Raw genomic sequence first — 27,914 nt, forward strand, 5'->3', positions numbered from 1 at the left:
ACCTAGAAACATTTTAAAAAACAAATTTACTTAAAACACACAATCCACCTTTCTACTGTAAATCCTTTTTAAAAAAAAAAAAAAAACCAAAAAAACAACTTTGAGGATCCTTTTAAAAGGTTTCACAATTATATCTGGGAATAAACAGTCACTGTCAACTCCTATGCTATTGGGTGTACAATCTAAGTACTATGAAGACAGATGACATCCAAATAGTAGCAGCTGCAGAGAATATAATACCACAAAGATCACTTCTTCATCCTCAGTTCTTCTCTATTAGTTTTTGAAAAGAACTCCAGTAGGAGGAATAATCAGATCTCAAGTTAGAGAAAAATAACCATCCTTGCTGTGTTAAGAAACAGCTCTGCAGAACCCTGCCCAAACCCTGGGAACTGCAGCCAGTTGTCATTCCTTCTCCGGCAGAAGGGAGAGATGATACTGTGTGACCAATATTGTTTTCCCAAAATGAGAACCTGATGTTACCCATTAGCACAGAAAACAGCATTAAGTAAAATTGAGGCCTGAGCTCTATACAACAATTTTACAGAGTCACAGGTTAGAAAACACACAGTAAAAAACCCCCAGAAATCTAGCGTATGCCTTTGAAGTACTAAGGAATATATCATCTCACTGAAGTACTGAAGACAGTACCACCCACCTCCATTCTGACCTCCTTCAATTTTTCTCATGCAGCTACTCCAAACATAGTCCCTAACAATTTCTTCATGAATAACTCTCTGCCAAGCTACACCACATACCTTTGACAGTAGTTACTTCACTGTCTTTTCTACTTCAGTAATCATGGTCATTTGATGTCCACCTTTCTCTTTTCTTCAGTTGTTCTGTGTTCTCTTTTGTACTGTCTCAAGAACACTCTCCTCTTTCTCTTCTAACTTTTCAGTTTCTCACAATTTCAACTACTTGTTCTATAAGAGATTCTGTAGTGGCCTTACACAGCTTGTACAGAGTTAATCAGTACAGACAGAATACACTTACCTTTCTCCTTTTAAACATGGGTAAGAACTTACTTGCCAGCCCAAAGGAATGACCTGATTAAAGCAGCAGCATTACACAAGGACTGCACTATCAACAAGCCTAGCAAAATTTTATGATCCAGATAAAAAGGCTCATTTTTTCTATTTAGACTTAGGGAAGTTTTACATAAGTTTGGAAGCCTAAAAATATCTGAACCATAAGCCTCTTCTGAAACACCTGCAATCCCTTTTCATCTTTTTTCCTTTTCAGATATACATAGTTGTTGCCAAGTTATTCTATCACCAGTTGATATTTAGGCACCATATTCTGCACAACAGGATGTAGTAATTTCATTTGCAATAAGAACTACCTAGCACAAATACTGCACAGAAGAAAACATTAAAAAAATACTTACCCTAGTTTCTTGACATATTCTAGATATCCAATTAGTATTTCATGATAGACAGCGGTCCTCAAGCATTTAGGGCGGAAGAAATGAACACTGTCAAGGTAAGATATATACACTCGCCTAAAAACAACAAAAACAAAACCCACCAAAACACATGAGAAGCAGAGATTTCAAAGTAGTTTGACAAATTTATTCATATTATTTTATACACTTGAAGCATTCAATACAACAGCAATCTTCAAAGCCTCTGATCCTAACTTACCTCTAGAAACTCAGCTTTCTTTTTGCTATCCTAGCTTCATCTCTAAAACTATCCAATTCCTTCCTGTAGAAAACTGACAACTGATCCTTAAGGCAACACTGTCTGCCAGCCAGCATCTCCAGTAAGAAGCAACTCTAACTGACATATTCCCTACAGAAGCTACTTTGTTTCTAGAAGCTAACAGCACCAAGGAGTCTTCACATGTGCAGCACCCAAGCTCTATACAGAACTTCAGAAGGCTCACTCAACTGAGAGAGTACCAAAATAAACTTTCACGCAGCTCCTCACCTTTGATTGGGTGGAGGACAGTCTGAGCCGTACTCCTGTACGTGCATCCCAAAGAAGCACAAGTCTACGCCATCAATCTCCTCAAAGGCAAAAAGAGCTTTTGTTCGATAAGGGAAAGACTCCGCCATCTCTCCGCTGTCTACAAACCTGCAGATTACAGAGGGTAAAGAGGAATACCAAATATATTCATATATTAGAGAATATGTGTCACTAGGTAAAGGCAAGAATGATGCATAATCTTAGTGCAATTTTAAAGTTAAATGCTATCAGACTACTCAAAATACAAGGCATCCACTTTTTACTATGAAAAAGATGACATGACAACTAACAAATATGCTGCTGTAACATCTGTGTGTCAACAACTGGTCAGTGGTGAGGTTTTGAAGACAACAGTATTTTTTCAAAGTAGTTGCATGTAAGGAAATTCAAATAGCTTCCACCTCCCCCAAAAGAAAGCAAAACTAGAAATGGAAAGAACATACCTTGCTTTCATTCCTGGCTTTACTTCGACAGTTTTGTCAGATGCGTGTACCACCCTAACTGTAACCTCTCCTGCCTCAGGGTGATTCTGTCGTCTTAGGAAATCATTGACTCTGTTCTCCAAGAAGGTACCAAGTCTTGTAGCCGGTAACCCTGCAGGAGAAAAAAAACCACCTCTGAATATATACAAAACTGAACTGTTCAAATGTGATTTCTCTATTCAGATGTTAAATGAAAAGCAACTCTTAATGCATGCAGTATGTTATCATAAATTAAAGCTTTATCTTTAAACACTAACACTTCTAGATGGGGTGAGCTGCTTTTCACCTGCAGGCACATTTATGGTTTATACATTATTTAAATGAAGAAAGAATCTGTATTTCAACCCAACTTCTGTCTTAAAAGTCAATTGCAATTAAGGCTCCTCTCAAATAGAAGCTGTTAGTTACTTAAACTTGATTACAAAACACTGCACTCAGACATAGCTTCAAGAGCAGATGTTGCATTTGGAAGTATATTCTGTCTATAAGTCCCCACTAGCCAAGTTAGTCTCTCCACATATATAACAATATATTTCAATAATGGAAAGAACAACTAACTACAACTGTATCTGCAAGTAATGTAGTTAGTTTAGAAGTTTCTCAAACGAACTTCACACAAAAGAAGTACAAGCATACCATTAGTTGACACAAAACTGAAAGCTGAAAGGGAGTTTAACACTTCTAGTGCAACAGGGCCAGTCTCAATGCTGACCGTTACTTCTGGTTGAGTTACATATCTGCCAATCAGCTTTTCATTTTTCCAATTTGACACCTTTCAGTAAAGCGTAACTGTACTACGTTAAATATACAATGCATACAGCTTCCTAGAAACAAAACCTGTTAAAAACTGTAAAAGAACCCTTGCATTCTTCGTGAATCTAGGAAGGCGTGATTTTGGAGATTTTGGAAAAAGACTCAGATACTGAAACCATTCATTGAGTGGTTTGCTTTGCATTTCATAAGAACAGATGAAGACGACACTTTATGACTGAACTGTAAGCCACTCCCCAAACTTAAAGACAATTTACAGTCTTTGATATCCTCCTTCCTCTTTTTCCAAAGAGGGACCTTAAAAAGTAACTACTTAACACTACAGTTAATACTAGTTAGAATCACGATGCTATTGGTTGGCTGGGGATTTTTTTTTTTTAAAGTAGAAATGTAAACACTCACTATTTGTAAGAAGTACACCAACCTAAAAAGCTTCTGAAAGACTTATTTCGTCTACAGAACAGATGGACAATGACTGCACAAATTTCCTCCTACACTGCCTTCAAATTAGCTGCCTTCATCAAGAGGAAATCTTACAGAGAGTTTTGTCACCAGCTGATGACATCTCCATCAGAGCTTTTAAGAGCAGCAGTAGTCACGGTGACTTGAACACGTTATCATAAATTTAAGTTAAGACTGCAGTCACACAGCAACTATTTCCCAATGCTATTAATACTGCAACTGAGATAAAAGGATGTGTATCTTGCATTAGCAGTGCTCTAAAACAGCATGTTAACCCTCTACAACAGACTATTAACCAACGACAACACCCTGCGAACGCAAACATTCTGAACATCACAGAACTGATGTTCAGAACTGACCAAAAGGATCCTCCTTTAACTCAAAACATTTGAAATAAATGCAAAACAAGCAAAAAGCCACCTCTTCCCCATCCTTAACAAATTATTTAAGATTTGTTGGCGCAAGCATCAGAATCTTACTTTTAGCAGAGAATTTGTTCTCTTTCCTGGTTCGTCCTGTTTTCTTCAGGCAGCCATCACAGACAAAGCTGATGCAAAAAAAGAAGAAAGTGAAAAACCACCCCAAGTCAGACCGTAAAGTTCTTTAGCATCTTATCATTAGAAGCAAATTTTTTTTTACCAGATCTTATCTGGTCTGGAAATTACCTTAACTGAAATTTGAAATAAAAGACAGCATAAAGAACAGTGCCAGCAGAAGCGGCCCAACTGTTTCAGAGCTGCAGAGGAAGATCTAAGCTCCAGAGGGTGCATCTCCTGTCAGTCACCCATGTCATCACCTGCAAGCTCAGGAAACTGGGTCTCCACTGGCAGGTCTAACAATATCAGCGTATTCTTGGAACAAATAGCCTCAAACTGCTGTCTCTGATGGAGATACCACAATACATAAAGTAACAGGCTGATTTTTTTCTAAACACTCAAGTACACTGTAGCATGAAATGATGGGCAGATTCTTCCTCAGTTACAGGATGTCTACCCTCTTCTGCAGCAATGTGGATGGGACAACAGAATGGTAAAAGTCATAGCTTTCTTGTCAAAAAAAGGGAACAAACTCTCAGATTTATCTACATATCATTTATCAGCTTTTTTTAAAAAGCTTTTAAAACAATCAGAAAAAAAACCAACAGTATTTTGATCAAGAACTATGGAATATCTAAAAGCTAGATTGTTTTTCAGGTTTAATTTGATCAGTGAGGTCTAAAGACTGAAGTCACTTGTTAAATTCTTTACTGGTTACAATTTTTTTTTTTTTGAAGATGACAAAGCAATACGATTTGTACAGAAAATAGACTAGTATGGAATTATTACCAGAACTAAAAACATCTTTTCATGAAGGACTAGTATCTTTAAACAGCAAAGGCTGAAACATAAGTCTGAAAGGCGCTCTCTTCCACACATAGCAATGTTAAAAACATTTAAGATTAGAAACAACTTTACACACAACACAGTAAGATGCAATGCCTAAATTTGATGTTGCCCTATATATTCTGTAAAATTTTCAGGTGGGAATGCAACTTCTTCCATTAGACACTTTTTAATATAACCAATGTAAGGCAGTTTATGCACTAACTCTATAAATCCATCATATACTCTCTATTTAAGAAAGAAATTCCTCACCCAGAAGGCCAGATTATCTCATTATGAAGAACACAGATCTGGTGCATTTTTCTTCCACACTCTATACATTCAACAAATCTGTAGAAGGAAAAAAGGGGGAAGGGAAGCAAGGTTAATAGTATTATTACTTGTTTGTATATTTTGTAACATTTTATTAGAGGAGTTCTAGCATTTAGGCTCTTGAGCCTATTTGACATAGGGGGCACATCATTCTGGAGGCTGTTCTCAGCATAGAATTAAGAATCTGTCAGCTCAAGTCAGGTAGACTATGCAGGGACACATTAGTATCACCATTTGCTTGCCTTACTGCCATCCACTTCACTTTTTTTTTTTTTTTTAAAGTGAAGCCCTTCTAAGGATAAAATCTGTAAACTGCTTGTTGCTATAATGAAGAGAGGAAAATGGATTCACAGGTCTCAGAAGCGAAGAACCAGGAGAAATAGTTGGTTGTTAGTTGCCTCACTATGCTTGAAGCCTAGGGTACATTACAAATATACTGCAGAAGGGTGGGAAGGAAAAAAACAGAAGCAATGTCAAAGTCACTTTCAGAAGACTAGCAGAGATTTAAGGACAACTGAGGTAAGTGATATGGTCTACTTCACAGATGTTGGGGAATATAATTCTCCAAAATACCTAAGGTTGCTTCGTGTATCAGGACAATCTGATTCCTTTCGAACATGTCTATTTATAAGAGTCTGAGACTTTGAATGAATAGCTGTCATTTATGTAGGGCATATGGTATGCTGTAAGTTAGGCTTGTATTATAGCATTAGGATGCATCATCACTATAACAACGGGAAATAAAAGTTATGAATCAAGTTGCTATTCTCTCCTTCCCACAGCCCTTGTAAAACAGAAGAACCGGCTGACCCTTATGCCCTTAGAAGGCTGGTGCGGGAAGAATACACAGCCTTTTTGCTTATGCATTTTAAAATGAAGGTAATGTTTGCAGAGTAGCAGCACAGGTGTGTCATGCAGGAACATGTGAAGTGGCTTCAAAAAAACACCATCAGGAATATAAAGAAAAGCAGCTGAGTCAACATCATCATAACTTTACTGACTCTCTACAGTTCTACTTCCAGAGCAATGCAGAACCACTGGCTGATTCAAATTTAACAACTTTGCCTTCTACTACAGCTACCTGTAAAATATGACAACTAGAAAAGCAACAGCACCAAAAGAGCTACTGCCAAATGACCCAAATCAGTTCTGAGACAGGAGCATTTGCCACAACAGAGTTTCAAAGCAGAGTTATCTGCATTCATCCTTCTGTTGAATCCACATTCAAGACAACAAAATGCACAAATTTTGGCCCATACAGTGTTACATATCTCTCAAGTACAGCTGTGGTGGTTTGGGGGGGGACAAAATGCCAGATATGCTGCTTACTGAAGAGCCCCTGCCGGCTAGCAGAGCTACATGAAATTTGGGAAACACTGAAAAAAAAAAAGCTGATAGTGAATGAATAACATGTATTTTACGAAATATTTATAATGAAATGAGGATCATTCAAAGTATAACAGCATTACTTACAGTTCAGGGTCCAGTGTATCATTTTTCCTTTTTGAAAACTGTTCTTTGTTTATCGTGCTATGGAGAAACAGGCAATAAAACTGAGTTTTAACACAAGACAACATACATTCATGCGATAGCGCACACATCCACACACCAAGACATAACTTGCAAGCAGATTTTTTAAACACTCATTGGCACTACAAGAAAAGGAGTTGTATTTCACAAAAGTGACAGGCAACAAAAGTATATGCCACCCTTGAGACTGGCCATGGAAAACATTCTTTTCTATGGAACAATAGCTTGTAGAGAACTACATTGCTCCCTTATGCAGTTTTATTACAGGATAAATGGTAAAAACTTGCTGACATTCAAGTTTTGGACCAGTCTGATCAGTATTTCATAGTGAAAGTACTATTTGATATGCCTCTGATATTCTGAAGGCAGAGAATTCCAATTATCTTTGATTACTTAGAAAGGTAGGTTCTCTCATTTCAGATTCCCCTAGCCCTCCTCCTAGATTAATTTCAAAGGATAAACTTCAGCTTCCAAATCCTGCAACTCCAGCCCAACTATTACTCTATGCTAGCTTTACCTTCCCTAAAGCATTTGGCAAGGCTAAAAATTCCATCTTTTTGACAGTGAGGTCTCGGGTATCTTTTATACCCATCTGGTTCAAAATAGTTAAGAACAATCGTACAAGAATACCCAGATATCTGAGAATTTACCCCAAGGAGAATGCTGTAAAATATGAGATGATCAGTACATGCCTCTCTGAGAAGCAATGACAGAGACACAATTCAACTTGAATGAGGTGCATTAACCCTCCTATCTTTTTATTTCAGTGTTTATTCTGAATAGTGCCACCTGCAGAGTACTTCAAGCTCCTTATCAGATTAATGAGGAAGGTTCAATCTCCCAATTACCTCAAACTATTATTATAATATGGTGAGCAGAACTGTAAACAGGACTTAACGTATATATTAATCTTTTTTGCTTTTGCTCATTTTAACTCTAAGTTGTAGAAAGAGAGGAAGGGAGCAGGATCTCTATGCCCCAGTAAAATGAGTTCCTAAGGGAAAACTTATAAGTAGGTGAGAGACCATTCAAAAGTGTACTTGCTCCTCATGTGCAGCCTACAGCCTCCATTTTCACTACAGAACAACCAAGCATTTAAATCAGCTATGAAAAAGAATACCAGGAGCTGGAAGGACATTCTTACCATTACTTGTGTTCAAGGAGCTTTTTTGTTTTCATTATTAAAAATAAATAAATAATTATACCCAGCATCTGTTTTTACAAATCTAGTGTAAAAAAATCAAAAGCACTCTATGCTGCCTTCTACCCTGAGTCAAAAGGTTTGGGGCAAACCATTCCAACTTATGCATATGAGAAAGACTGTACTCTCTCAGCAGCTAAACAAAAAATTTTATATATAAACATGAATATATTTGCTGTTTATTTATACACAGATTTACGTGTATATAAATACTTGTTTCTCATAAGTACTTCATACTCCACATCTCGTATTAACAAAACTGGACAACATTGATTAAACGTTGAGTCATTGCTTCTAGTAGAATAGCAATCCATACTATCCACAGGGACGTGGCCCACTGTACTGACCAGCATACAAACATTATTTCTTCCTTTTTCCTTCCAGAAAGGCAGACATACTCTTACATTTTCCCGAGCCCCAGTGGATGCTTTCACTACTGTTCTAGATACATCCATGAGAGCGACCAGGATTTGGTAACATGCTGCTACTTCCGGTGAAAGTTAACTCTGTTTGTCCAATTACCAACTTCAACAACTCTTCCCCCGGCTTCAGAATTTCCTAAGTTCCTCACTTGCTTCTGCCTGCAGTGTTCCTGCAATGCCCTCCCCGCAAAGAGCCCGCTTTCTTCAACAGCTCAAAGAGTAGCTGCTTGGCACTCATCTGTCCCTCAAGGGTTTCCTTAGTCTCCCAAAATTCTGTTTCAAGGTTTTTTTGGGGGACGTGTGAGGAGGGTACAGCAGAATGAAAGACTGTTCCATGCTGGTGGCAAAATACTGAGAAAGACAAATAAATCCATGCATGGCCTTTTACCATGATCTCCTCACACAGTATTTCTCATAAGCAGATGGCACTCCAACAGTAAAATATTTGTATGGCAAAAGGAAGTTGCCTGCTTCTGATTTAGATGAAAACCCATCTGAAGCTGAATACAAGTTTAACAGCACAACTAGCATATAAACAGAGTAGTACGTTTGACTATTTCAAACTATGTCTGTCACCTACCTGCCTGCAGGCGTGGTTATTTTTTTTGCAGTGGAATACTTTCACATTTTTTCAGGAAAAAAGCAATTCTCTTCTTTCCCCTCTATTGGTATAGTAGCAATTTTAAGCACTAAGTGCTTATTTCTCACTACAGTTCAGTCAGTCCAGATTTTAAGGGAAAAAAAATTATCTACAGCACAAGTCCAGGCTTTTACAAAGAAAATCTAGTCCACCCTCTACTAGCCTACAAACAGCAATGGTTACCTAAAACTAAACTCCTTCCCTTTGAGAAAGCACTGTAGACCATGATACAGCTTATGAATGCGCAGCCCAAGCAAACATGAGTAACTCACGTTTGAGGTTGTGATGGGTCATCTCCCAGAGAAACGCTCTCCCCTTGGATTTCGTTGAAGCACTTCTCACAGAAATGATACCTGTCAGCAAGAAGGCCATATTTGGGTGAACTGCTCCGTCCATACAACACAGCCCAAGCCAAGCAACGGAGCCACCAATCACAGCAGGCCAAGGAAGGGACAGGAGCAGAGAGCAGGTCATCAACGGCGACAGGGATATTCAATGATGCAGATTTATGGGCCCCACATTGTGTTTGGTTGGTTTGGTTTTTTTTGGTTTGGTTTTTTTTGGGGTTTTTTTGCGCAATCAAAGCCAAGTGCAGACAATGACAAGCATGAAGGAGAAAAAAATAACACACACGAACAAACAAAGAAATGGGGTTTCGCAGGACAAAAACAAAAACATAGAAGCAGGACAAGACAACACAAAGCAGAAAGCCAAGGCAAAGCACAGATTAGCATTAAATCTCTCAAATGGGTTCACAAGCAGCAAATGATTAAAGCAAATTAAACAAGAGTATTCCATTTTAGCATACCCATACCCTCTTCATTTTAATAATCCATGCCACGTACAGCAAAGAATTAAAATGAGAAAGGGGAAAGAGCAGAAGGAAGGAAGAAAGAACTGCTACTCTGACTTGTACATCAGCACAGCAGTTCTGTTGGCAGGAGGATCTGCAGGAGATCAATGGAAGAGGGATAGTCTTCCATCTTAAATGTATAAATACTGAAAGGCCACAGAATTCTCTCCCAGTTGAAAGGGAAAGCTAAACATCAGAAGCTTAAAGAACAATAAAAATCTGTCCTCAAAATCTTACGGACACTAATTATAGTAATACAGTAAACTGTATGCTAACTAAATACCTGACATTAGCTACACACATAATGATCTACATTAATATGATTCTGTCATAGCCCAGCTGGAGTGTAGAACAGTCCAGGTATCAATACAGCAAGCATTACAGAGAAAAAATTCATTTACACTTGAATAAAAGTGATTAATTCAAGATTCTACCCCAGCCCTCAAAAAAGTTCTAAATCTGTGGCCTCTCCATTACTAAAGCATGTTAATTGAGTGCACAAGACATCTAAAAATAAAAAGAAATAAAAGAAAATCCAAGCAAGTTTATAATAAAGCTACACAAACCAACATTGTAACAGCTGTTAAGCTAAAAAAACCCAGGTGTGTCAACCCTCTCTTCCCATTTTCATCTGAGAAAATGCAGAGAATAGTACTTCTGGAATTGCACATTTCAGTCTATAGATATACATGCATATGTGTATATAACTTAATTTACAAGTCACATGTATGCACATGTTATAGTACAAACATTCCCTTCTAACATCTGAAAATATATAAAGCATGTCAGATTTTTGAATAATAGTCTTCTAGTCCATCTAGTACTTGCCCACAGATAAATGTAAGCAAAAGATACTGATTTATGGTACGAAAAGCTCTACACTATATAACTCTAAAACTACAATAGTTATTGTGGGATACTATATGCTTATTTTCTACTTCTTCACTCCTAAAGACCTCTGTTCACTGCTAAAACCTTTATGGAGCTTAAAAAGGTGAAGATGTGACTCCTGTAGCTCTTTGGTTGCTTTCACTTGACGAGGTGCTTAAGACGACTATAATTCTTGCAAAATCTTTTTGGCTTTCAGGTCAAAGCCTTAGTGTTTTTTTCATTCTGAGGTTTAAGATGTTGGAAAGAATGGACAGCAGGAACTAAATTGATGGAAGTAACATAGTTTGGAAGTAAACAGCTCTCTGCTCTGACAGGTGCATTCTGGTGACAGGCCAGGGGATTTGGGAGTGTTATAGCATGTATTTCCCTGCTTCTTCCTGCCGCACTTCCTCAATTGGCAAAAACCTTCTTTCAGAAGTCAAATAGGTTTAAATCCTTTAATAAACTCCAAGTGAAAAAAAAATAAAAATTCAAAACAACTGTAGAAGTGACAGCACTTTACACAGCTGCTGACAGCTACTGCAAGACAGCTCCCTTAAGGCAACTTGGGGAGAAAAAGCAAGCATCAATCTGCTGAAGATCTGAATATACAAGTCTTCCAAGGAAGATTTGCACCACAAAAATAAGTTTGCTCTTCAGTGTTAACATCATGAGAGAAACAAAAGACTTGCCAAGTATAATAACTATTATGAGCATTAATACACTTGCTGCATAGTTTACTCAGTGTTCTGCATGAAAAATATTGCTGCATGGTAGGAAGCAAAAGACAGCAGACTTGTAAGATAACTGAACATTTAATTAACTGCAGGATAAAAATTTAGTAAAACATCACGTTTCTGCAAACAAAAGAAAAGACTGCAGTGAACTTCTGCAGAAAGAAATCATTAACACACAAGGTAAACTACTCAAGCGCACTTCCAGCAAATTTTAATCTTAAAACACAAAGGTGTACACATATAAAGAGGGTGTATATATAAATACATGCACGCCTTTTAACAGATTGATTGCAGCATGCACAAAACCGCACCAAGTGAGTTTTCCTTACCTGTTCTGGTAACTGTAGTAAGTGGCATCTCGAGGGATTGTGCATAGCTGTTTGCCATAGCAACACAACGTCTGTGGTGAGAACTCCAACTGCAAAAAGGAATGAATTGTCTTAGTACTCATACGTGTTTTCACTTGCTCTCCATGGGAAGCAAGTGTGACCCAGACAACGATCATTTCCACCTTATTCTACGCACAGATCTCACAGTACAGCAAGTATATGAAATGCTAGAGTCATAAAAGTGTTCACTGGTCTGTTATTCTCAAGTTAGCTCTTCTCCAAAGATAGCATATTAAAACAAGACAATGCAAATAGACAGTCTTAATATACAGTGAAATAGAGTGCACTACTGCAGTAACAAAACCACATCTGTTTAATTTGCAACAGCAAACAGGTTCGTCCTAATCAAAATAAACCTTCAATTACTGACTTCCCCCTCCCCCCCCCCCCAAGGGCTTATATACGAACAGATGATTTAAGCACTAGGTAGAATCAGAAGGTACATAAAACCCTCAAAATCAGATTACTCAGGATTACCAAATCCTGGTAAACTTTCAAAATTTTTGACACACCATAACTGCTAACAACTGCAACTGCTGTATTCCACCCCCACCCAATCCCCACTTCAATACCAGGAAGCAAGCAGCAGACTAAAAAAGTGTTTATTTTCTTACCTTTCTTCCACAGCAATAACCAAGGCTCTGCATAACTGGGTCAATTTCTTGCTCAAACACCTCTGCCAGTTTGGAACAGTACTTATACACCCGGGATGTTTTGCGGTTATACAGCCAGGCATTATTGAACATGAGCCAGATGTCATCTACATATTGCCATGGTTCCTGGTACTGTCCTGTGTCTAGCTTCCTCTTGATTGTAGAAAGGTCCATGGGGTTCTTCACTATGTCAAAATAATCCTGCAAGAATACACAGCATATCAAAACGCTACTACTACAGAACTATGTTGTGACATAGCATGGGCATTCTCAGCATATAAATTCTTCTGCAGTACATCGAGAAAAACAGGTTCCTCCCTGACTTGATTGTCAAACTGCTTATGACATACAATGAAATCGCTAAGCAATACCGTATCACTCCCCAGTGCTTCCTTTTCATTATTCCTTTATTTCTCAGGCTCTATTGCTCTTCCACTCCTGATGAAATAAAGTCACTCTAATTTTAGTCAGCAAAACAAGTATTACAAAAAGTAGGAAATGGCAATGTTTTTGCAGCCATTGTGATTTGAGGATCTACACAAGCACACTAATAGAAAGCGAGTTTTTAGCAGACCAGACAACCTAATAAACAAAACCAAATAACTTTTGGATGATAAAAGACACCATGTTTCCACTAAAGAACACCTTTTTTCAATTCCCACTCCAGCAGTTATAGAACCGCTTCTCCTAAAAAAGTCCTCAGAATATGACAGCCAATTGAGAGCCTGTTAAAGAATATTAGCAACATTTATGCCTGCTTATAGTACAGCAGTTTGCAGTATCTATCTTAAAAAAAAAAACCAACCCACACCAAAGCCAAACAAAAAAACCTTCAAGGCAAAAAACGTTGCTCAAAGCACCTAAGCAGGACTTCTATGTATACATATTTGTGTATAAATAGTAAACTTGTGCAGTCAATCCAGACAGATTAAAACACAGACCTTTGAAGGGTAATACTGTCTTCTGAAGACAATTCTAAAACAAGCAGAAAATACAACTGAAACAAAAACTAGAAGATGAATAGTCTCCTCCTTGCTTTTAACAGATTAATAATCATTGATGGATTTTTTTTTTTAAGTGGTCTTGATCTGCTTAAGTTCCCACATATTCAGCCAAGTTTTATATATGATGAGAAACACCTAAGAGATTCAACAATGGAAGCATCACAACAGGAAGCAACATCCATAGAAAGCCCACACAGCACTGACGATCTGTTGGTAACCACTTCAACGTATGGTATACCTGCTTATTTATCAAAAGGAACACAGAACAAACTTTTGAAAAAAAACCCCAACTTTAAGTCAGACATTGCATGTTCTACTGTCTAAGCCAAACCTCTTCAAAGTCATCAATACAAAAATGTTAACAAGACAGACTTAAGCTGTTCTCAAACAGGTATGGCATAATATAGTAGCTTTGAATTAAAGCCAGTAAAAGTATCTTGCTAAGACACTCACAGGAATTCCTAGTAGTTGGGGATCCACAGGCTGTCGAAATGGAAGAGACTCCGGATCCTGACGGTAAAGTGCCTCCAGTGTTGGCATAAGCGCCTGCCGCAACTCTTCTGGCTTGAAAACTTTTGAAAAACAATCAATATTAGAAAGACAGCAGAAACAGCTGCAAGGAAGAAACCTGCTGGAAAAGGTGAGGTCTGTGGAAAAAGACTACGGATAACAGGTTTACATTACTTAGCAAAGCTTGTTTATCCTCTGCAACACTGAGTTCTGAGGAGGGTATTAAAATGATCACCTGGACACAAAAAGATGGCCAAAATATTAAAGATAATCTTCTTTTTATCATAGGAAGACATTGCTAAGTTTAATACAGTCATTTTACATTCCAAATACAGCCCCTCTCTGAGGTCCCAAGAAAAAACTTGTCTAGAAAATCTGGAACTGAGAAATATTTCAAATCTCTATTGTATTAACAATTTCGCTAAGACTTGATGTCTAATGCTAAAGCCTTGAAGAACTTGCCCAAAGCCAATTACAAGTACCTGTATTATTAGACATTTCTGTCTAATATTTTCTATCCAAAAGCCACAGAGAACAATCCATATAAACCTACTGAGTACCAACGAGGAAAGCTCGGGTGTTTTCCCCCTATAATTTCTCTAGGGAGTTTTCAGTCAAAACAGTGCTCCTGCTTACTTTTTTTCTTAGACTGCCCAGCTGCTGGAGAAGACTGAGTAGCTGGAGTAGTAGGTCTTTCTTCCCCCTCTGGTATTTCAGTCTTCACTTCGGATTTCTTCTCTTCTTGTTCCATTGGGTCTGGTTTACATTCCTCCACAACTGGTTCTACTTTAACCTGGAAAGTAGTTTGGAGCCTGTCACTTAAGTTTGCTGTGAAGTCACCCACCCACATTTCTGTCCTTCAAACCCATCTGCCACCCTGCCCACCACTCCTCCCTAGGATTAAGGGCATCCCCTTTGTAGTCAAAACTTGGCTAAAACTTGAGCAGATGTGCTAGAATGCATCTTTAAACATTGCAGTAGAATCAATGATGAGCTGCTAACCAGTTCTGAGCTGCAAGTTGACACACAGGTAGTCATCCAGCTCTTCAGGCAGGCCTGACTGTCTCTCCTACATTGGGGCTGCCAGAGTGACACTGCCAGCGGCCACACTCCTAGCTGTCCTCAGTGACAAGTTGTCAGAGCCCAGTAAAGCAGCCCATCATGTACATATCCACTATTCTAACATTTAACAGCTGCCAATAACACCTGAAGGACTGATCTGAGTGCCCTCTTACACTGGCATTTACAAAAAAGCCTCACAACTGCAACCACATTATCATGGTCCTTCCTGTGGCCCCTAGCTTCTACCACCATTTCACCACAAAAGAGACCCTTCTTTAGGAAGAAGTAGAGGAAGACAACAATCAAAATAGCAGCAGGCAGCACCTACAGCTCTCACTGAGCTCTGGAAGGAATGGCTTGCAGGGAGACAGAAAGCATCTAGCAGCACTAGATATTCTACCCAACAACTGACTGACAATCTCACCTCAGATTTCTCCTCCATTTGCAGCTCTGTTTGTTCTGGTTCCCCCTCATCTGTTTTAATATCCATTTTCACTTCCTGCAAGGGTGGCTGCTGCTGCTGCTCTGGAACAGTCTGCTGAGAGTTCACCTCTGTGCTGCTGGTGGATGGCGGGTTGGATACCTGCCCATCAACGCTTACAGCTGGCTGTGAAAGCTGTGGAAACAAAACACACATTACAAATAGGCTTCAAATAAGCTTGTTTTTATTTCTCTGATCTACCGTTTACTTATACTATGTTTCCATCAAAGTTTAAATGCGCTCTAGTCCTTCTACTTACTTCACCTGATGAACATGCTGCTACACAACTACAATTATAGAAAAACATGCAACAGAAACATGCACTGGAAGGTCTAGTATATAGATAGTTACATATTGTTTCCTTACTGTACACCACCACTATACATATGTAGACATAACTAAAGACCTCATCCATGTCTCACAGTGAATTTCAAAACATGCACTAGAATTCTGAAAAATACTCCCTTTCTGGAAACACCAGATGATCTATAGATTGTCTTGATGCAAAAAGGTTACTTCCCAAATGCAGTAAAACCTATTTTTATATTAAACATGCCAGGAGTTACCTCCATTATCAGAGACTCACACAAAAATAAAGATCAACTGAAAATGACACCTTACACTTAGACATTTGCAGGGAAAGCACAATTAAAGTATTTCCTTACAGGTGTTGTGGGGTGCTGAGGCTGCAGCGGTGCTGTTGGTGTGGGAACAGATGCAGTCGTGCTCTGCTGCGACAAAGGTTGCTGCTGTTGCTCTGCAGAAGGGGTAACTGGAACTGGAGGCTGGACTTGTGGAGGCAGCTGTGCCTGCGGAGGCGTTGGAGTCTGCCTCTGAGGGGGATGCATAGTTTGCGACTGTGGTCCAGGTGGCATTGCCTGAGGAGTAGGTGTGGGGGCAGCAGTGGCAGCTGCTGCTGCCTGCTGTTGCTGTGATCCCAAGCCTGGGGGCGTGTGGTGAGGCGTTGGGGTTCGACTAGGTACTGGAGAAGGAGAATTTCGGTGCATGGGAGGCTGTGGAAGAGGTGGGCAGTGAATATGGCTCCCTTGAGAACCTGGAGCCATTGCAGGAGAATTCACAGGACAGGAAGCGCTGGTCATTTGTGCCTGTGGGAAAACAAGTACACGTTTGCAATGATTTGAAATAGGAAAGGAGAGGAATTAGTGTCAAATGGCTGCTTTCCCACAGTTACTGGCATACTTTTAAAAGTGCAACAAACTGTCGGTTTGTTGAGTTTTTTTTTTAAACTCTATTTCAAAAGGAGAAATGGTCTATTCAATTTATTTTGCTCCACACGAACATAAAGCTGTTTTAAAGTTTATTCAGCTCTAAAAGAGAAGTTTCAATAGAACAACTTATACTTGTTGGTATGTTTAAAGAATGACACACCTACACTCCCAGTTTGCAAAACATTTATTTCTAAAACTGCAGATTTGTACATCCTGAATATAGGACAATGCACCACAGTGAAAAATTGCATTCAAATACACTTAGTGTGCCCATGCCCCCACCCCCAAGACTAGAAACTGAATTTATCATCAGAAATTAAGTACAGTTGTAACTGTACCATTACGAGATTTAAAAAAAATTTGTATTTGTCAAGGAAAAAAAGCTGTCACTCCACAATAATCTTGCCTGCAAACTAGGAAGAAGCATCAACGAGAAGCAAACTGACGTTCCCTACTTCTTCCTGGCCTGAAAGGTTCTTGCTGAAAAGGGAGAGGGAAAGGACAGAAAGGAAACTGCTAGACTGGAAGTTCAGATCTTTAGTAGTGATAACCCTCCTATCCCCCAAAGCCAGTAACACACATTGGTCTTGGATAGACATGCCTTTTTATGACTTATTCTTCCACCATCTCTTAATTTCTCAGGCTCTGCTGCCTCACTGTTAAGCAAGAAATTCTTAACTACTGCATGCTGAGTAACAATTTCTTCTTTGCTCCATAAAACGAAACTTAAAACAGTTCCCGTCACACTTAAACTTAAGCCTGAGAACAAGCCAACGTTTCACCCATGCCATTCCCAATGCGATATCAGAAAAATGCAGAATCTCAATAAATGAATTCAGTTGAACATAATTCCAAAAGCATCTTGAGAAAACAAGCGCTCCTCTATTACTACTAATGGAACAATGAAACCAGTATATGACAGAGCCCACTGATATCACTTCCAGAAATCAGAAACTTACTTGAGAAACTGGTGTCTGATTGCCAGGCTGAGTCATAGGCATGCTTGCTGTGTTCATTCCTGGGGAAGCAGCAGGGAACTGAGTCTGTTGTAGAAACTGATTCTGACCAGAAGGCTGGCCAACTCCTGGCTGCTGCATACGTGAAGGAAATCCCATCTGTTGGAAAAGAAACTCACTTCACACAACATGCATACACCTCCATAACATTTACAAAAAAACATTTATCTTGTTGTAGAAATTGATGCTTGTCGCTTATCTGTAGGAAACAATGTGGAAAGCCTGCTTATAGCTCCTCTCAATAGGCAGATATTATGATTTCTCTTGTAAGCTGAGGAAAAGGATATTGATTTCAGATTGGGACTGACTTAAGATTGATCTCTGTTCCTTGTTTTAAGGATGCAACAGCACAAAAAGCCACTTAAACTTAATTTTTAGGCAATTTTTACCTAAAGGCTTACCACAGACCAGGCAAATTTTTCAGTGGAGATGCAAAAGGATGAACCAAAAGATCAAGAGAATGAAGAAATAATGCTTGAATTTTATTTTTTTTAAAGTTTACTTATTTTAAGGAAACCACAGCCAACAGAAGCAAACCTGCGAGCTCAACACCCTGGACAAAACACACACTGACCTGGTTCATGGCCCCAGCCTGGCTTAGCTGTCCAGGGTGCTGAAGAGGAGGGGTTTGCCGGGGTCCCATCGGTGACAGCTGCATGTTCATCTGGCCAAACTGATTCATTCCTGTGCATTTGTGCCAAAAACACACTTATAAACAAAGGCCTGAATTCTCCTTTGGGCACCATTCAACATTTGGAGAAGAAATGCTGTCAGTTTCTTCCTAATTTCATTTTCTAGCAACCAGCTTTCAAGCATGCAATACTATAAAGGAAATATTTCCTTCTATCAACCCGTTACATGTAACAATTTTAAATATAAAGTGCCCAAGCTACTTTTTCAGAATACAGACTAGTTCCCCCTCCGCCCCCCACGAAAGACTTGTTTCCACTAACTTATCAAAGCTCTGAACTTTGACAACTACTGGAGTACGTGACAAATAACCAAGTGTCACGTCTACTGCTGAAGATTCTTAATTACATGTTACAAATTCAAACTGAATCCCAAACTGTATCTTCACTTCCTTAAGTACTTTGTATGTTGGCTGCAATACTTCTTGCATATGTAACAAAGGTTTTGCCCCTTCCTTTTGAGCAATAATTCTCACCATCATCCCTCTGGCACCAACACGTCCTCATCTAAACTGGCTAGGCCCACCATCCTATGTTCACATGATCATAAGTTCTTTATTTAACAAAGCAAGCAGCTCAAATCCACAAGATCATGAAATGTTATTAGATTATATATATAGAAAAGTTATGTAAGTATTATACAATATGGCTAGCTATTTTCTTAATCAAACAGGAAAACTGTGGGTGAAACAAGGGCTATGACACTTCAGCAAGAGGAGCCCAATTCCAAGATTCCTTCAAAAATCACAGTGTCAAATTTTCTTCAAATATTTACCTGTCTGTGCCTGCATGCGATTCATCATCTGGTTTGGCACATTGGCACGTATCAGGGTTGGGTCGGGAAGAGGACCATCTGGAAAAAAAATATCAGAATAAGATTATAGCATTTAGGAGACCACCAGGTTTATCCATCAAACATTTCAGTGAGAATTACACACTAAAACCCATGTATAAGAGAAAAAAGCCCCAAACCATACAGACACAGTCCAGTAATTTAAACACTCTTCAAGAGTCCTCAAAGTGTGAAGCAAAACCAGAAATTTCCTTTAAAATGTGAGCATGTCCCATTGACAGAAATATCCTCTGACAGAGTCAGCTTTCAGAAATTGAGGACAAATTTGAAGTATGTTATCGAGGTACAACAACAAACTCAGCAGCTCACAAACATTCCACAAGACAAGAACTTCTACAGACCACTCTGCACTGCTACTGCACCTCTAGATTTAAAACACTATTAGAACTACATGGTTCAACAGAGTATTTATCAAAGCTCTGACGTTTGAGAACTACCGGAGTACATGACAAGCAACCAAAAGGGTTACATCTACTGCTGAAGATACAGATAGAAGATATCTATAGAAGATACAGCAAATAAAGTCACAGCATCAACCTTTAAGAATCTTTCCTGGATCTTGGTAACGCATCTTGGTAAATTCTGTTCTGAGTTCAAGCATAAAAAGACCCAGAACTGGATTTACCAAAATAAATTCAAATGTAAGCAGGAGAAAAAGAACTCAGATTAAGATTCTTCTATCATATGCCTGGAGCTACTGGGTCTTTCTGTAGTGTTAGAAAAACATAAAAATCAGGAAGTTTTTTTGTTTACTCAGTTGACCAATTCAAATTTTGACCTTATCTTCTCAGACAACTTATTACAGTGTCATTGACAGTTATAGATCTGTTCCCATGAGGTGTCCTTCGGAACTCAATTCTTAACTATCTAAGAACATGCAGGACTGGATGAATGAAGGAGAAAATCCTTTTCTTTTGAGAAGGAAGCTCTCAGGAGAGAGATGGGGTGGGGTGGTGTGTGCTCTAGAAAGTATATTTGCAGAACTGTTGCACTTAGTTTTAAGACAGACTATTTCAGTCTCTAGAACTGTCAGTCCAGAATCACACAAAAAAAATCATCTTAAAGCAGATTTTGGCTGAAATAGTTAAATTATTTCTCTTTTACAGTTGAAGAGTTAAACCAGAGCAAGGGATGCAATTCTATTTGGAAATGTATTTCAAATACTTACAGGACTTAATCAAAAATACAAGACTACAATGTCAGCAGATGCCTTTCCCAGTTTATAACTAAATATATCATCCATAATAACTAGTGTGACCTGTTTTACCTATTACCCAAATAAAACTACACTAGATACCTGATAGCCTACAGCTCCTCATCCCTTCCTAACGTTGCAGAGACATTACAGTCTTTAGTAGCATGATAGTTAGTTTTGATCATTAACATCTCTCCAAAGTAAATTTTATTCTAATATACAAATGCATGGTTAGCAGGGAATCTAATAGTAATAATAATCTATTTAGCATTAGGAAGGTAAATTCAAGCACTAAAACTACTGTGAAATATAAGACAGCTGCATGGGGGGAAAAAGTAAAATCTGGTTTTCGTTGCATGCTGGAAAGGTCATTTGTCTGAAAAAAACCAAATGTGGCATAAAACAAGGACTATCAAAACTTTCAAAGGCATAAATACCTAAGCACTCCAATCATACTCTCTGTTTAGCAACAATAGTAACAGCAATCATCATTTTGAACACCACAGAACTAAACACCATGTAAATATATTTCTCTTAAAGTAGCTGATATTATCTTTAATAAATTAATTCTAGAAGTGAATCTGAGATGGAAGATCTACAACATTAAGAATGCAACTTAATCACCATTCCATCCACCTTCAAAGTAACTGTAAAGGTTTACAATATTGCAATTTGTTCAGAAGACTAAATGCTTTTAGATAATGTCATTAATTAGCACATGAGCAAGGCAAAAATTTTACAAGTACTTCTGAACAAAGAGGAGAAAGTTCTGTTTAAATTTCAGCAAGCCAGGTACCTGTGAAACAAGAAGGGCAAAATGGTCACAAGCCTACCAAAATGACAGTACAGGATTCTCCTGCACCAGGTAGTCAGTAACCCAACTGTTCTTACTTGCAGACATCCCTGGCTGGGGCTGTCCCATGGTGGGCCCTTGATTCATGGGAGCCTGTGGCATGCCCGGAGCGTTTGGGATCATGTTTTGCTTCTGCAGCCTGGTTCTGCGTTTCTCCTCCAGCTCCTTCTGAATCTTATAGATCTTCTCCGCTAGCAAGTGGTAGTACTCTGCCTGTTGGGGAGCAGTACAAGTCAGGAAAGGAGATGACAGACACATTCAGTAAAGGCAACAGGTCTCAGGGATCCAAGCTTGAAAAACAGCCTTCCACACACACATTTTGGCTCGGGTGGGGGTGGCTCTCCCTTTGCAGGGGCTGCTGGGCAGAGAGGAGGGCAAAAAGGAGCACTGCTCAGGGCATTGCTGGCAACCGTTATTAGGCCAACGCTGGACACGTCTCTTCTCGTGTCCGACCCTTCTTTGGGGGAATCACAGTGAGGAGCTCCACGCTGCTTTCAGGGGACCTCGAGAGGCCTCAGGCACAGCACACCCCCACAGGCACCACCCCGACTCCCAGCACGCCCAGGCAGAAGCCTGCACCTGGCTGGTTCCTAGAGCCCGTCCAGCAGCCCCTGAACACACGCTTCCTCAGCCTGGGGCTCTCATCTGCGCTTTCACTCCTCTTCCTCCACTATCACTACGGCACGAAGGCAGACACACATGCGACTGTATGACAGAGGACGGCATCTCACCCTGCTGTTTGCCGATTCATACATATCACCTTCCACTTTCCGAGCATATGCCACCAGATTCTCCATACGCCGATCCTTCAGTGCTGCAGGGTCAGGAGTAGGAAATATGGCTTGGACTCTGGAAACAAAAAAAAAAAGCAAGCATGCAAGTGATTAGGACGTCCCCAGACTGGGACATCAGCACCAACCCCAGCGATCTGAACACAAAGCCCCGAGCAAGTCTTCCGACAGACTGAGGCATTGCTACTGCTCCTGGGGGACACCACCCCCACGTTGACGGCCTGAGTACAGAGAGGGACGCTTCCTCCAATAAACAGCCCCAAAACAGCAGGTGCAGCTCCATTAATGACCAGGAGAGCAAGAACATACCTTTTGGGTTTCTGCTTTCCCCTCTCATGCACCCCGACACAACTCACCCCCTGACCCCCTGGTTTATAAGCCAGGCCTCCTCCTGCCCCACACACACCCCAGAGGCAGCAACTCACTCGCCAGGAGATTGTTTTGATATTAGCTACTCACAATTTATGAACAAGGTGGTTTCGGAGATCCTGAGTAATGTCTTCATGCCACTGCTTTCGAATTCCGGTATTGGATGGTTGAGCTGTTGGCATGGCTCCCAAACTGGCAACATTGGCACTTTCACTCATCATGGGGCTTCAAAAACAGAGCAAGAATTGAGGGCGAAAGTCTAGCCCAAGCTTAGTCATCTTACAGTCATAGCCTCTTTTAGAATAATGTTAGGACAAAGTGCTAGTTCAGCCATTCCCTAATCAATGGACAAACTCTGCAGAAATAGCTGCACAGACACCAAAACAACACCGTGAAAGAGTACATGCTGTCCTACCCAAGGATTCGGAAAACTGTTAGCAAAAGCTACAAAATCCAAAAGGGAGAGAGCGCCATTGATGGAATTTACCTCACTGTTTATGCAAGAAGTGCCATGAGATTATAAAGCACACGAATTGCTTTTACACCTCAGCGAGTAACTTGTCCCTCACTCACACTACAGCTCAATGGCAGGTTTGTGATATGCTACCCTGATCAGTAAATGCACTGGACCTTCAGACCTGCCCATATACTAAAGCAGATAATGCCTCTAACCTCTGTAGCCTAAAAAAGTCAGTTTGCAAGTACTGACAAAGTTAAAATGGACACCAAGACCTCTAGAAAGGTAAGAGCATAGACATCACAACTACGAGGCTTCTTCCAACTGTCCTTTAGCAGCAAGCATCAGTTACTCCCTCTCCACTATAAGCATGCAATATCCTTATGTGCATGCCCTTTCAACTCATTTGTTATGGGCAATCATCAGCATTTGCAGCTGAACAAAATCACAGGGGTACAAAGAATAATTCAACTTACTTTTGAGAATTCATGGTTGAATGTAACATTGAGTCAGGCAGCAGATTAGGGGCTTGAACCCCTACACCTCCATTCACTCCCATTGGATTTGCACCTGGAAAACAAAAAAGTATTCTTAAATGAACAGCCCATTTACTGTGCAAAATCAGTAATTGCTCAGCAATAGCAAGGGTCTAGCCTTCCAAGTACTTTGACTTTTGTGAAGGGAATTTAATTAATCATTGCTTTCTTTACCCTCTTCATTTTACAAACTTAGAAGTCATCTGAGGCACAACACTGGTGACACATCACACCACATTACTCTTCTGCACATCTTCCTGAACTTCTCAACAAATAAGCAATTTCAGTTTCAAATGTCATGTACCAGAGTCCTCTTCCGTGACTCCTTAATCAAAGATTCAGCATTACCAACCTTTTCTAGTATTTTGTTTAGAAGTGGTTTGGGGCTGGTTTTTTTTTTTTTTTTGGTCATTCAGGGGCTTAGGATATATATTCAGAAAGGCTTCAAAAATGTAAAACATCAGCCACCACCTACATCTGACAATGTACCCTCTCACCCACTCCATATTTAAGGACCCTACAACTAACTCCAACGTTTGTAGTAAAAAGGAAGTACCTTCCTTTGCAGGAAAAACCTCTAGAAATTTGTTACGTACCAAAATCTGCTTTTCTGAATCACAGATCTCAATCACCATAAAAAACTGCCTATTTTCTCCGAGTTAAGACTCAAAATAGTGAAGAAAAACACAGCATATCTCTGCCTAGAACTTCTGAATAGATCACTTTGTAAAGTTGTGAGAGCAGCATGAAAGCCACTACCAAGCTTCACATGCATTTAGGACATCTGAATCCTACAGAATCTGTATTTCAAGCAAAATTAGACACTGCATACACGACAAATCCACTGAAATTAAGTATAGCAAGTCTAATACATACCTCTACTATCACAACCAAATGTTTAACAGACTTTCCATAAAGCTGCCTCCCTTCCCTTAGTCACTTTTTTCTCCTTCCCAGATTAACTTTGCCAAGCTGATGTAGAAGACAACTGTCAACCTATGCCTTAACTCTCCCTTTTCAACTGCTATAACCAACCATTTGTTTCATCTACTTAGGACTGCATCTCTTCACATCACAGTCCTTACCAAATCCTGCTGTTTCTCCTAAACTAGCCCTATTGTCATGTAGGCCATGAGGTGATGATTCCTCTCACTTGTTTTAATTGCCCTGTAGCCACTCACTCCTAACAATGAAACAACAGTCAAAAGTCTACACTCTCCATGCTTGTCCTTTCTATGTTAAGCTTCAGTTCTTCACTCTCCAAGAGCTTTTCAACCCCATCTCATTGGACTTTCTTATCAGTGCTACAAGGAGTGCCCAGTAAAAATGCACAGGCCAAACTCTTTGTCTATAAATGAACTAAAAAACCTAAAAACCATTTTGCTTCAGAAAAATTGATATGTTCCTTTCAACCTTTCAAGGCCCTCCCTATAACATTTTGGGGCTCCTAGAAGTTCATCTACTTGTAAAACATTTTGATGCACAGTAGAAAATTGTTTTAATGTAATTAAGAGTAAGCTCTCAGTACCTTCCCCCCACCTTTTTAAAAAAGGCTTTACACACCAGAAAGCAAAGTTTTAGCAGTATACAAGTCACATGCAACCTACGAGGACCACTCATTAACAAGTCTACTCTATCCAACAGCCTTTTCCTGATTAACTCAGGAGTAGCATGTCCTCTGGTGCAGAAACAGCACATCAAACCGCATCCTGCAACCAACTGCTACTTTTCTCTGCAATCTCCTGGGTCCTTCCCCACGGCATTCCTGTGCATACACAGCACTCACTCTGTACATAAGCTTGTCACGGGGCATATAGGCAGGATCACTGCAATCCCACACAAGCTTGTGATAAATCTCTACCAGCTCATCTTTCCTCTTCTCCATTAAAAAAAGAACAGTGCTACTTAAGCAACTCAAACAAAGAGCTGGGGGTGAGAAAAATTCCTGTGACAATCTCAAACTATCAAAATTAACTTTGATGGTTAAAGGTTACTTCATCTGACACCAGTGATAGCCAGGTTAGAAGTAATTGCACCTCGAATTAAATTTCTTATGTAGTCTTTTGTGATTTTGCAATAAGCCACCCAGACAATTTACAGTTAGCGAGTCGACATGACAGGATTCAGACAGTCTCTTATTCACTACTTTTCATTTTTAAAACAAACATTACCTATCTGGGATACAACTGTAAAATGCTGCAGTCTGAGCGACAAGGAAGTATACTTGAATATAGGCAATTCCAATGCATGCATTTCCAATTAAAAACTCCTCTAAAACGCCCAAAACTTGCATTACAGTACAATTATGAAGCTACAAAACAACATAAATAAAATGTTTTGGAAAAATTGTTCTAAAAAAATTTAAAAAAATAATTTTTCCAAAGAAAATACTTTTCCTAGAAAACTTGTTTTTTAAGAGAAGGCATCTGGGCCCTCTAATGTTCGTGTTCCACTGAGTAGCTTGCTATCTCAAGTCCAAAATATTGCAAAGGCATAACTTTTGCAAATCAACTAGCAGTATTAAGCTAATAGCTTAAGAAAATTTGCATTAGATATAGCATGGGGAAGATGCTTGTAGTTTGTATTTTAACACTAACAGATAAACTTACCCATAGGATTCATAGGACGCAGACCCTGGGGTGACTGTCCTTGTTGCTGATTCTTCACTTGAGCCTGGGGCTGTGTCTGCATCTGGTTCCCTTGATAGGTCAGTCCAAGGGCTGCGTAGGCTCTCTCGATCGAGCTGGGGTCTATCTGACTGGTAGTGTTTATGCTGGGCGTTGTCTGCTGCCCCACACCCACGGAGCCAGTATTTGCAAGTCCTACTGCAGCTCCGCCCAGCAGCGCTGGAAGAAACATCTGAAGTTAGTAAAGACAGCAGGCGGTAGCCAAAGAGGTCCACGAAAACAGGAAAAGAACATAAAGAGTGCACTGGCTGTTCAAACTAAAACATCTTCTTCTAGGAGCATGCAGAGAAGAGGGCAGGTCTGGAAACCTGTCATGCAACAGGGAGACAAGTTTTGACCCAACCAGCCATTCCAACAACACGCTGTTTTCCCTTTGAGCTGCTGAGAGGAAATCCCACTCTAAGTATTTAGGACACATCTGTTTGCTTCAAACTGAAAACAGAGATACACCATGTCACAGAGGCTAAAGGCAGAAGGGTACATACAGCTCTTCAGTAGCCATTGTAATAGCTTGCCTTTTTTTTTTCCAATTTTCTTGAAACAAGAAATACCTCAGCTCACATTAGTCATGAGAAGAGCCCAAAGTAACATTAAGAAAGCAAAAAAACCAACCAACAACCAGGTAACAATGACAAAAATCTTCCCAAAGATTTTGTCAGGAAGACAAAAGGGACACAAAGAGAAGGAGGAAGAGATATATAATGCAAACAAAGGATGAAGACAGAACTAAATATCATCAGGGCTGAAATGACACAACCCTCTGTATGTGCACATCTGTCTCCAGAACCTGGTCAGCTGGAAGAGGTGGTAGTGAAAAGCCAATCATTTGGTTGAGAAAGCTATGACTTGTTCATTCTTACCACCCTCCTGCTAGGAAAATCCAATAAAGTTAGAAAGCTTTGATAAACACTAGCCATCAGAGACAGAAAAATACTCTGTGACGTTAAAGCAAGAGGAAAATCATTACATGTTCCCAGATTCAAGAGCATCACCACTCTCACCTGGGTGCAAGAAAGTTTAACTAATGTACATTTTATGGTTCATTCAATACACAGAACTACCCAGTACACTTACATTGTTGATTTCTTTTGTCCCCAGCATTCTTGAGAGGCAAACATACAGGACAGTCATGTCTTGTACAGTTCTTCCAGTGCGAGATGATTTGTCGGGAAGATGCACAATGTGCCACTGAGAAAGGGAGGGGAATGAAAAACTTTTACAAACTACTGCTGGTATCTCCACATGGTCAACACAAACTGGGTAGGGAGCAACTACTTTTCTCAGGGCACACATCTGTATCAACACAGGTCAGTAAAGTATTACTTGAAATAGTTCAGCGCTAACCAGCCCTGAAAACGTAGCTAGATTTCTTCAAGTACTATTGGCTCAACTAAAGCTTACTTGAAATCTGTGTTACACACCCAAACCTACATCTTCCTGGCTCGAAGGATAACACCATATACCTCAAGCATCAGGCAGACTGTACCAAGCAATTGAGATGCCAG

General features: G+C 39.7%; 1 protein-coding gene across 1 annotated transcript in view; it reads right to left on the reverse strand.

Annotated features, from left to right (window-relative positions):
- Nucleotides 1–27,914, reverse strand: part of EP300 (E1A binding protein p300) — a 65,995-nt gene that overhangs the window by 9,186 nt on the left and 28,895 nt on the right. The window contains exons 5-26 of the mRNA XM_054822582.1: nucleotides 27,484–27,597; nucleotides 26,332–26,568; nucleotides 23,663–23,756; nucleotides 22,820–22,954; nucleotides 22,301–22,418; nucleotides 21,608–21,782; nucleotides 19,444–19,521; nucleotides 18,554–18,663; nucleotides 17,923–18,078; nucleotides 16,400–16,840; nucleotides 15,678–15,869; nucleotides 14,828–14,984; nucleotides 14,135–14,253; nucleotides 12,639–12,878; nucleotides 11,965–12,053; nucleotides 9,448–9,528; nucleotides 6,856–6,912; nucleotides 5,323–5,400; nucleotides 4,168–4,235; nucleotides 2,417–2,567; nucleotides 1,935–2,081; nucleotides 1,391–1,504 (exon numbers count right to left, since the gene is read on the reverse strand). Of these exons, the coding sequence (XP_054678557.1) occupies nucleotides 1,391–1,504; nucleotides 1,935–2,081; nucleotides 2,417–2,567; nucleotides 4,168–4,235; nucleotides 5,323–5,400; nucleotides 6,856–6,912; nucleotides 9,448–9,528; nucleotides 11,965–12,053; nucleotides 12,639–12,878; nucleotides 14,135–14,253; nucleotides 14,828–14,984; nucleotides 15,678–15,869; nucleotides 16,400–16,840; nucleotides 17,923–18,078; nucleotides 18,554–18,663; nucleotides 19,444–19,521; nucleotides 21,608–21,782; nucleotides 22,301–22,418; nucleotides 22,820–22,954; nucleotides 23,663–23,756; nucleotides 26,332–26,568; nucleotides 27,484–27,597 (3,151 nt within the window). The remainder of the gene's footprint in view (nucleotides 1–1,390; nucleotides 1,505–1,934; nucleotides 2,082–2,416; nucleotides 2,568–4,167; nucleotides 4,236–5,322; nucleotides 5,401–6,855; nucleotides 6,913–9,447; nucleotides 9,529–11,964; nucleotides 12,054–12,638; nucleotides 12,879–14,134; nucleotides 14,254–14,827; nucleotides 14,985–15,677; nucleotides 15,870–16,399; nucleotides 16,841–17,922; nucleotides 18,079–18,553; nucleotides 18,664–19,443; nucleotides 19,522–21,607; nucleotides 21,783–22,300; nucleotides 22,419–22,819; nucleotides 22,955–23,662; nucleotides 23,757–26,331; nucleotides 26,569–27,483; nucleotides 27,598–27,914) is intronic.

The sequence above is a fragment of the Grus americana genome, chromosome 1 (genome assembly GCF_028858705.1).
Source record: "Grus americana isolate bGruAme1 chromosome 1, bGruAme1.mat, whole genome shotgun sequence".
NCBI lineage: Eukaryota > Metazoa > Chordata > Aves > Gruiformes > Gruidae > Grus > Grus americana.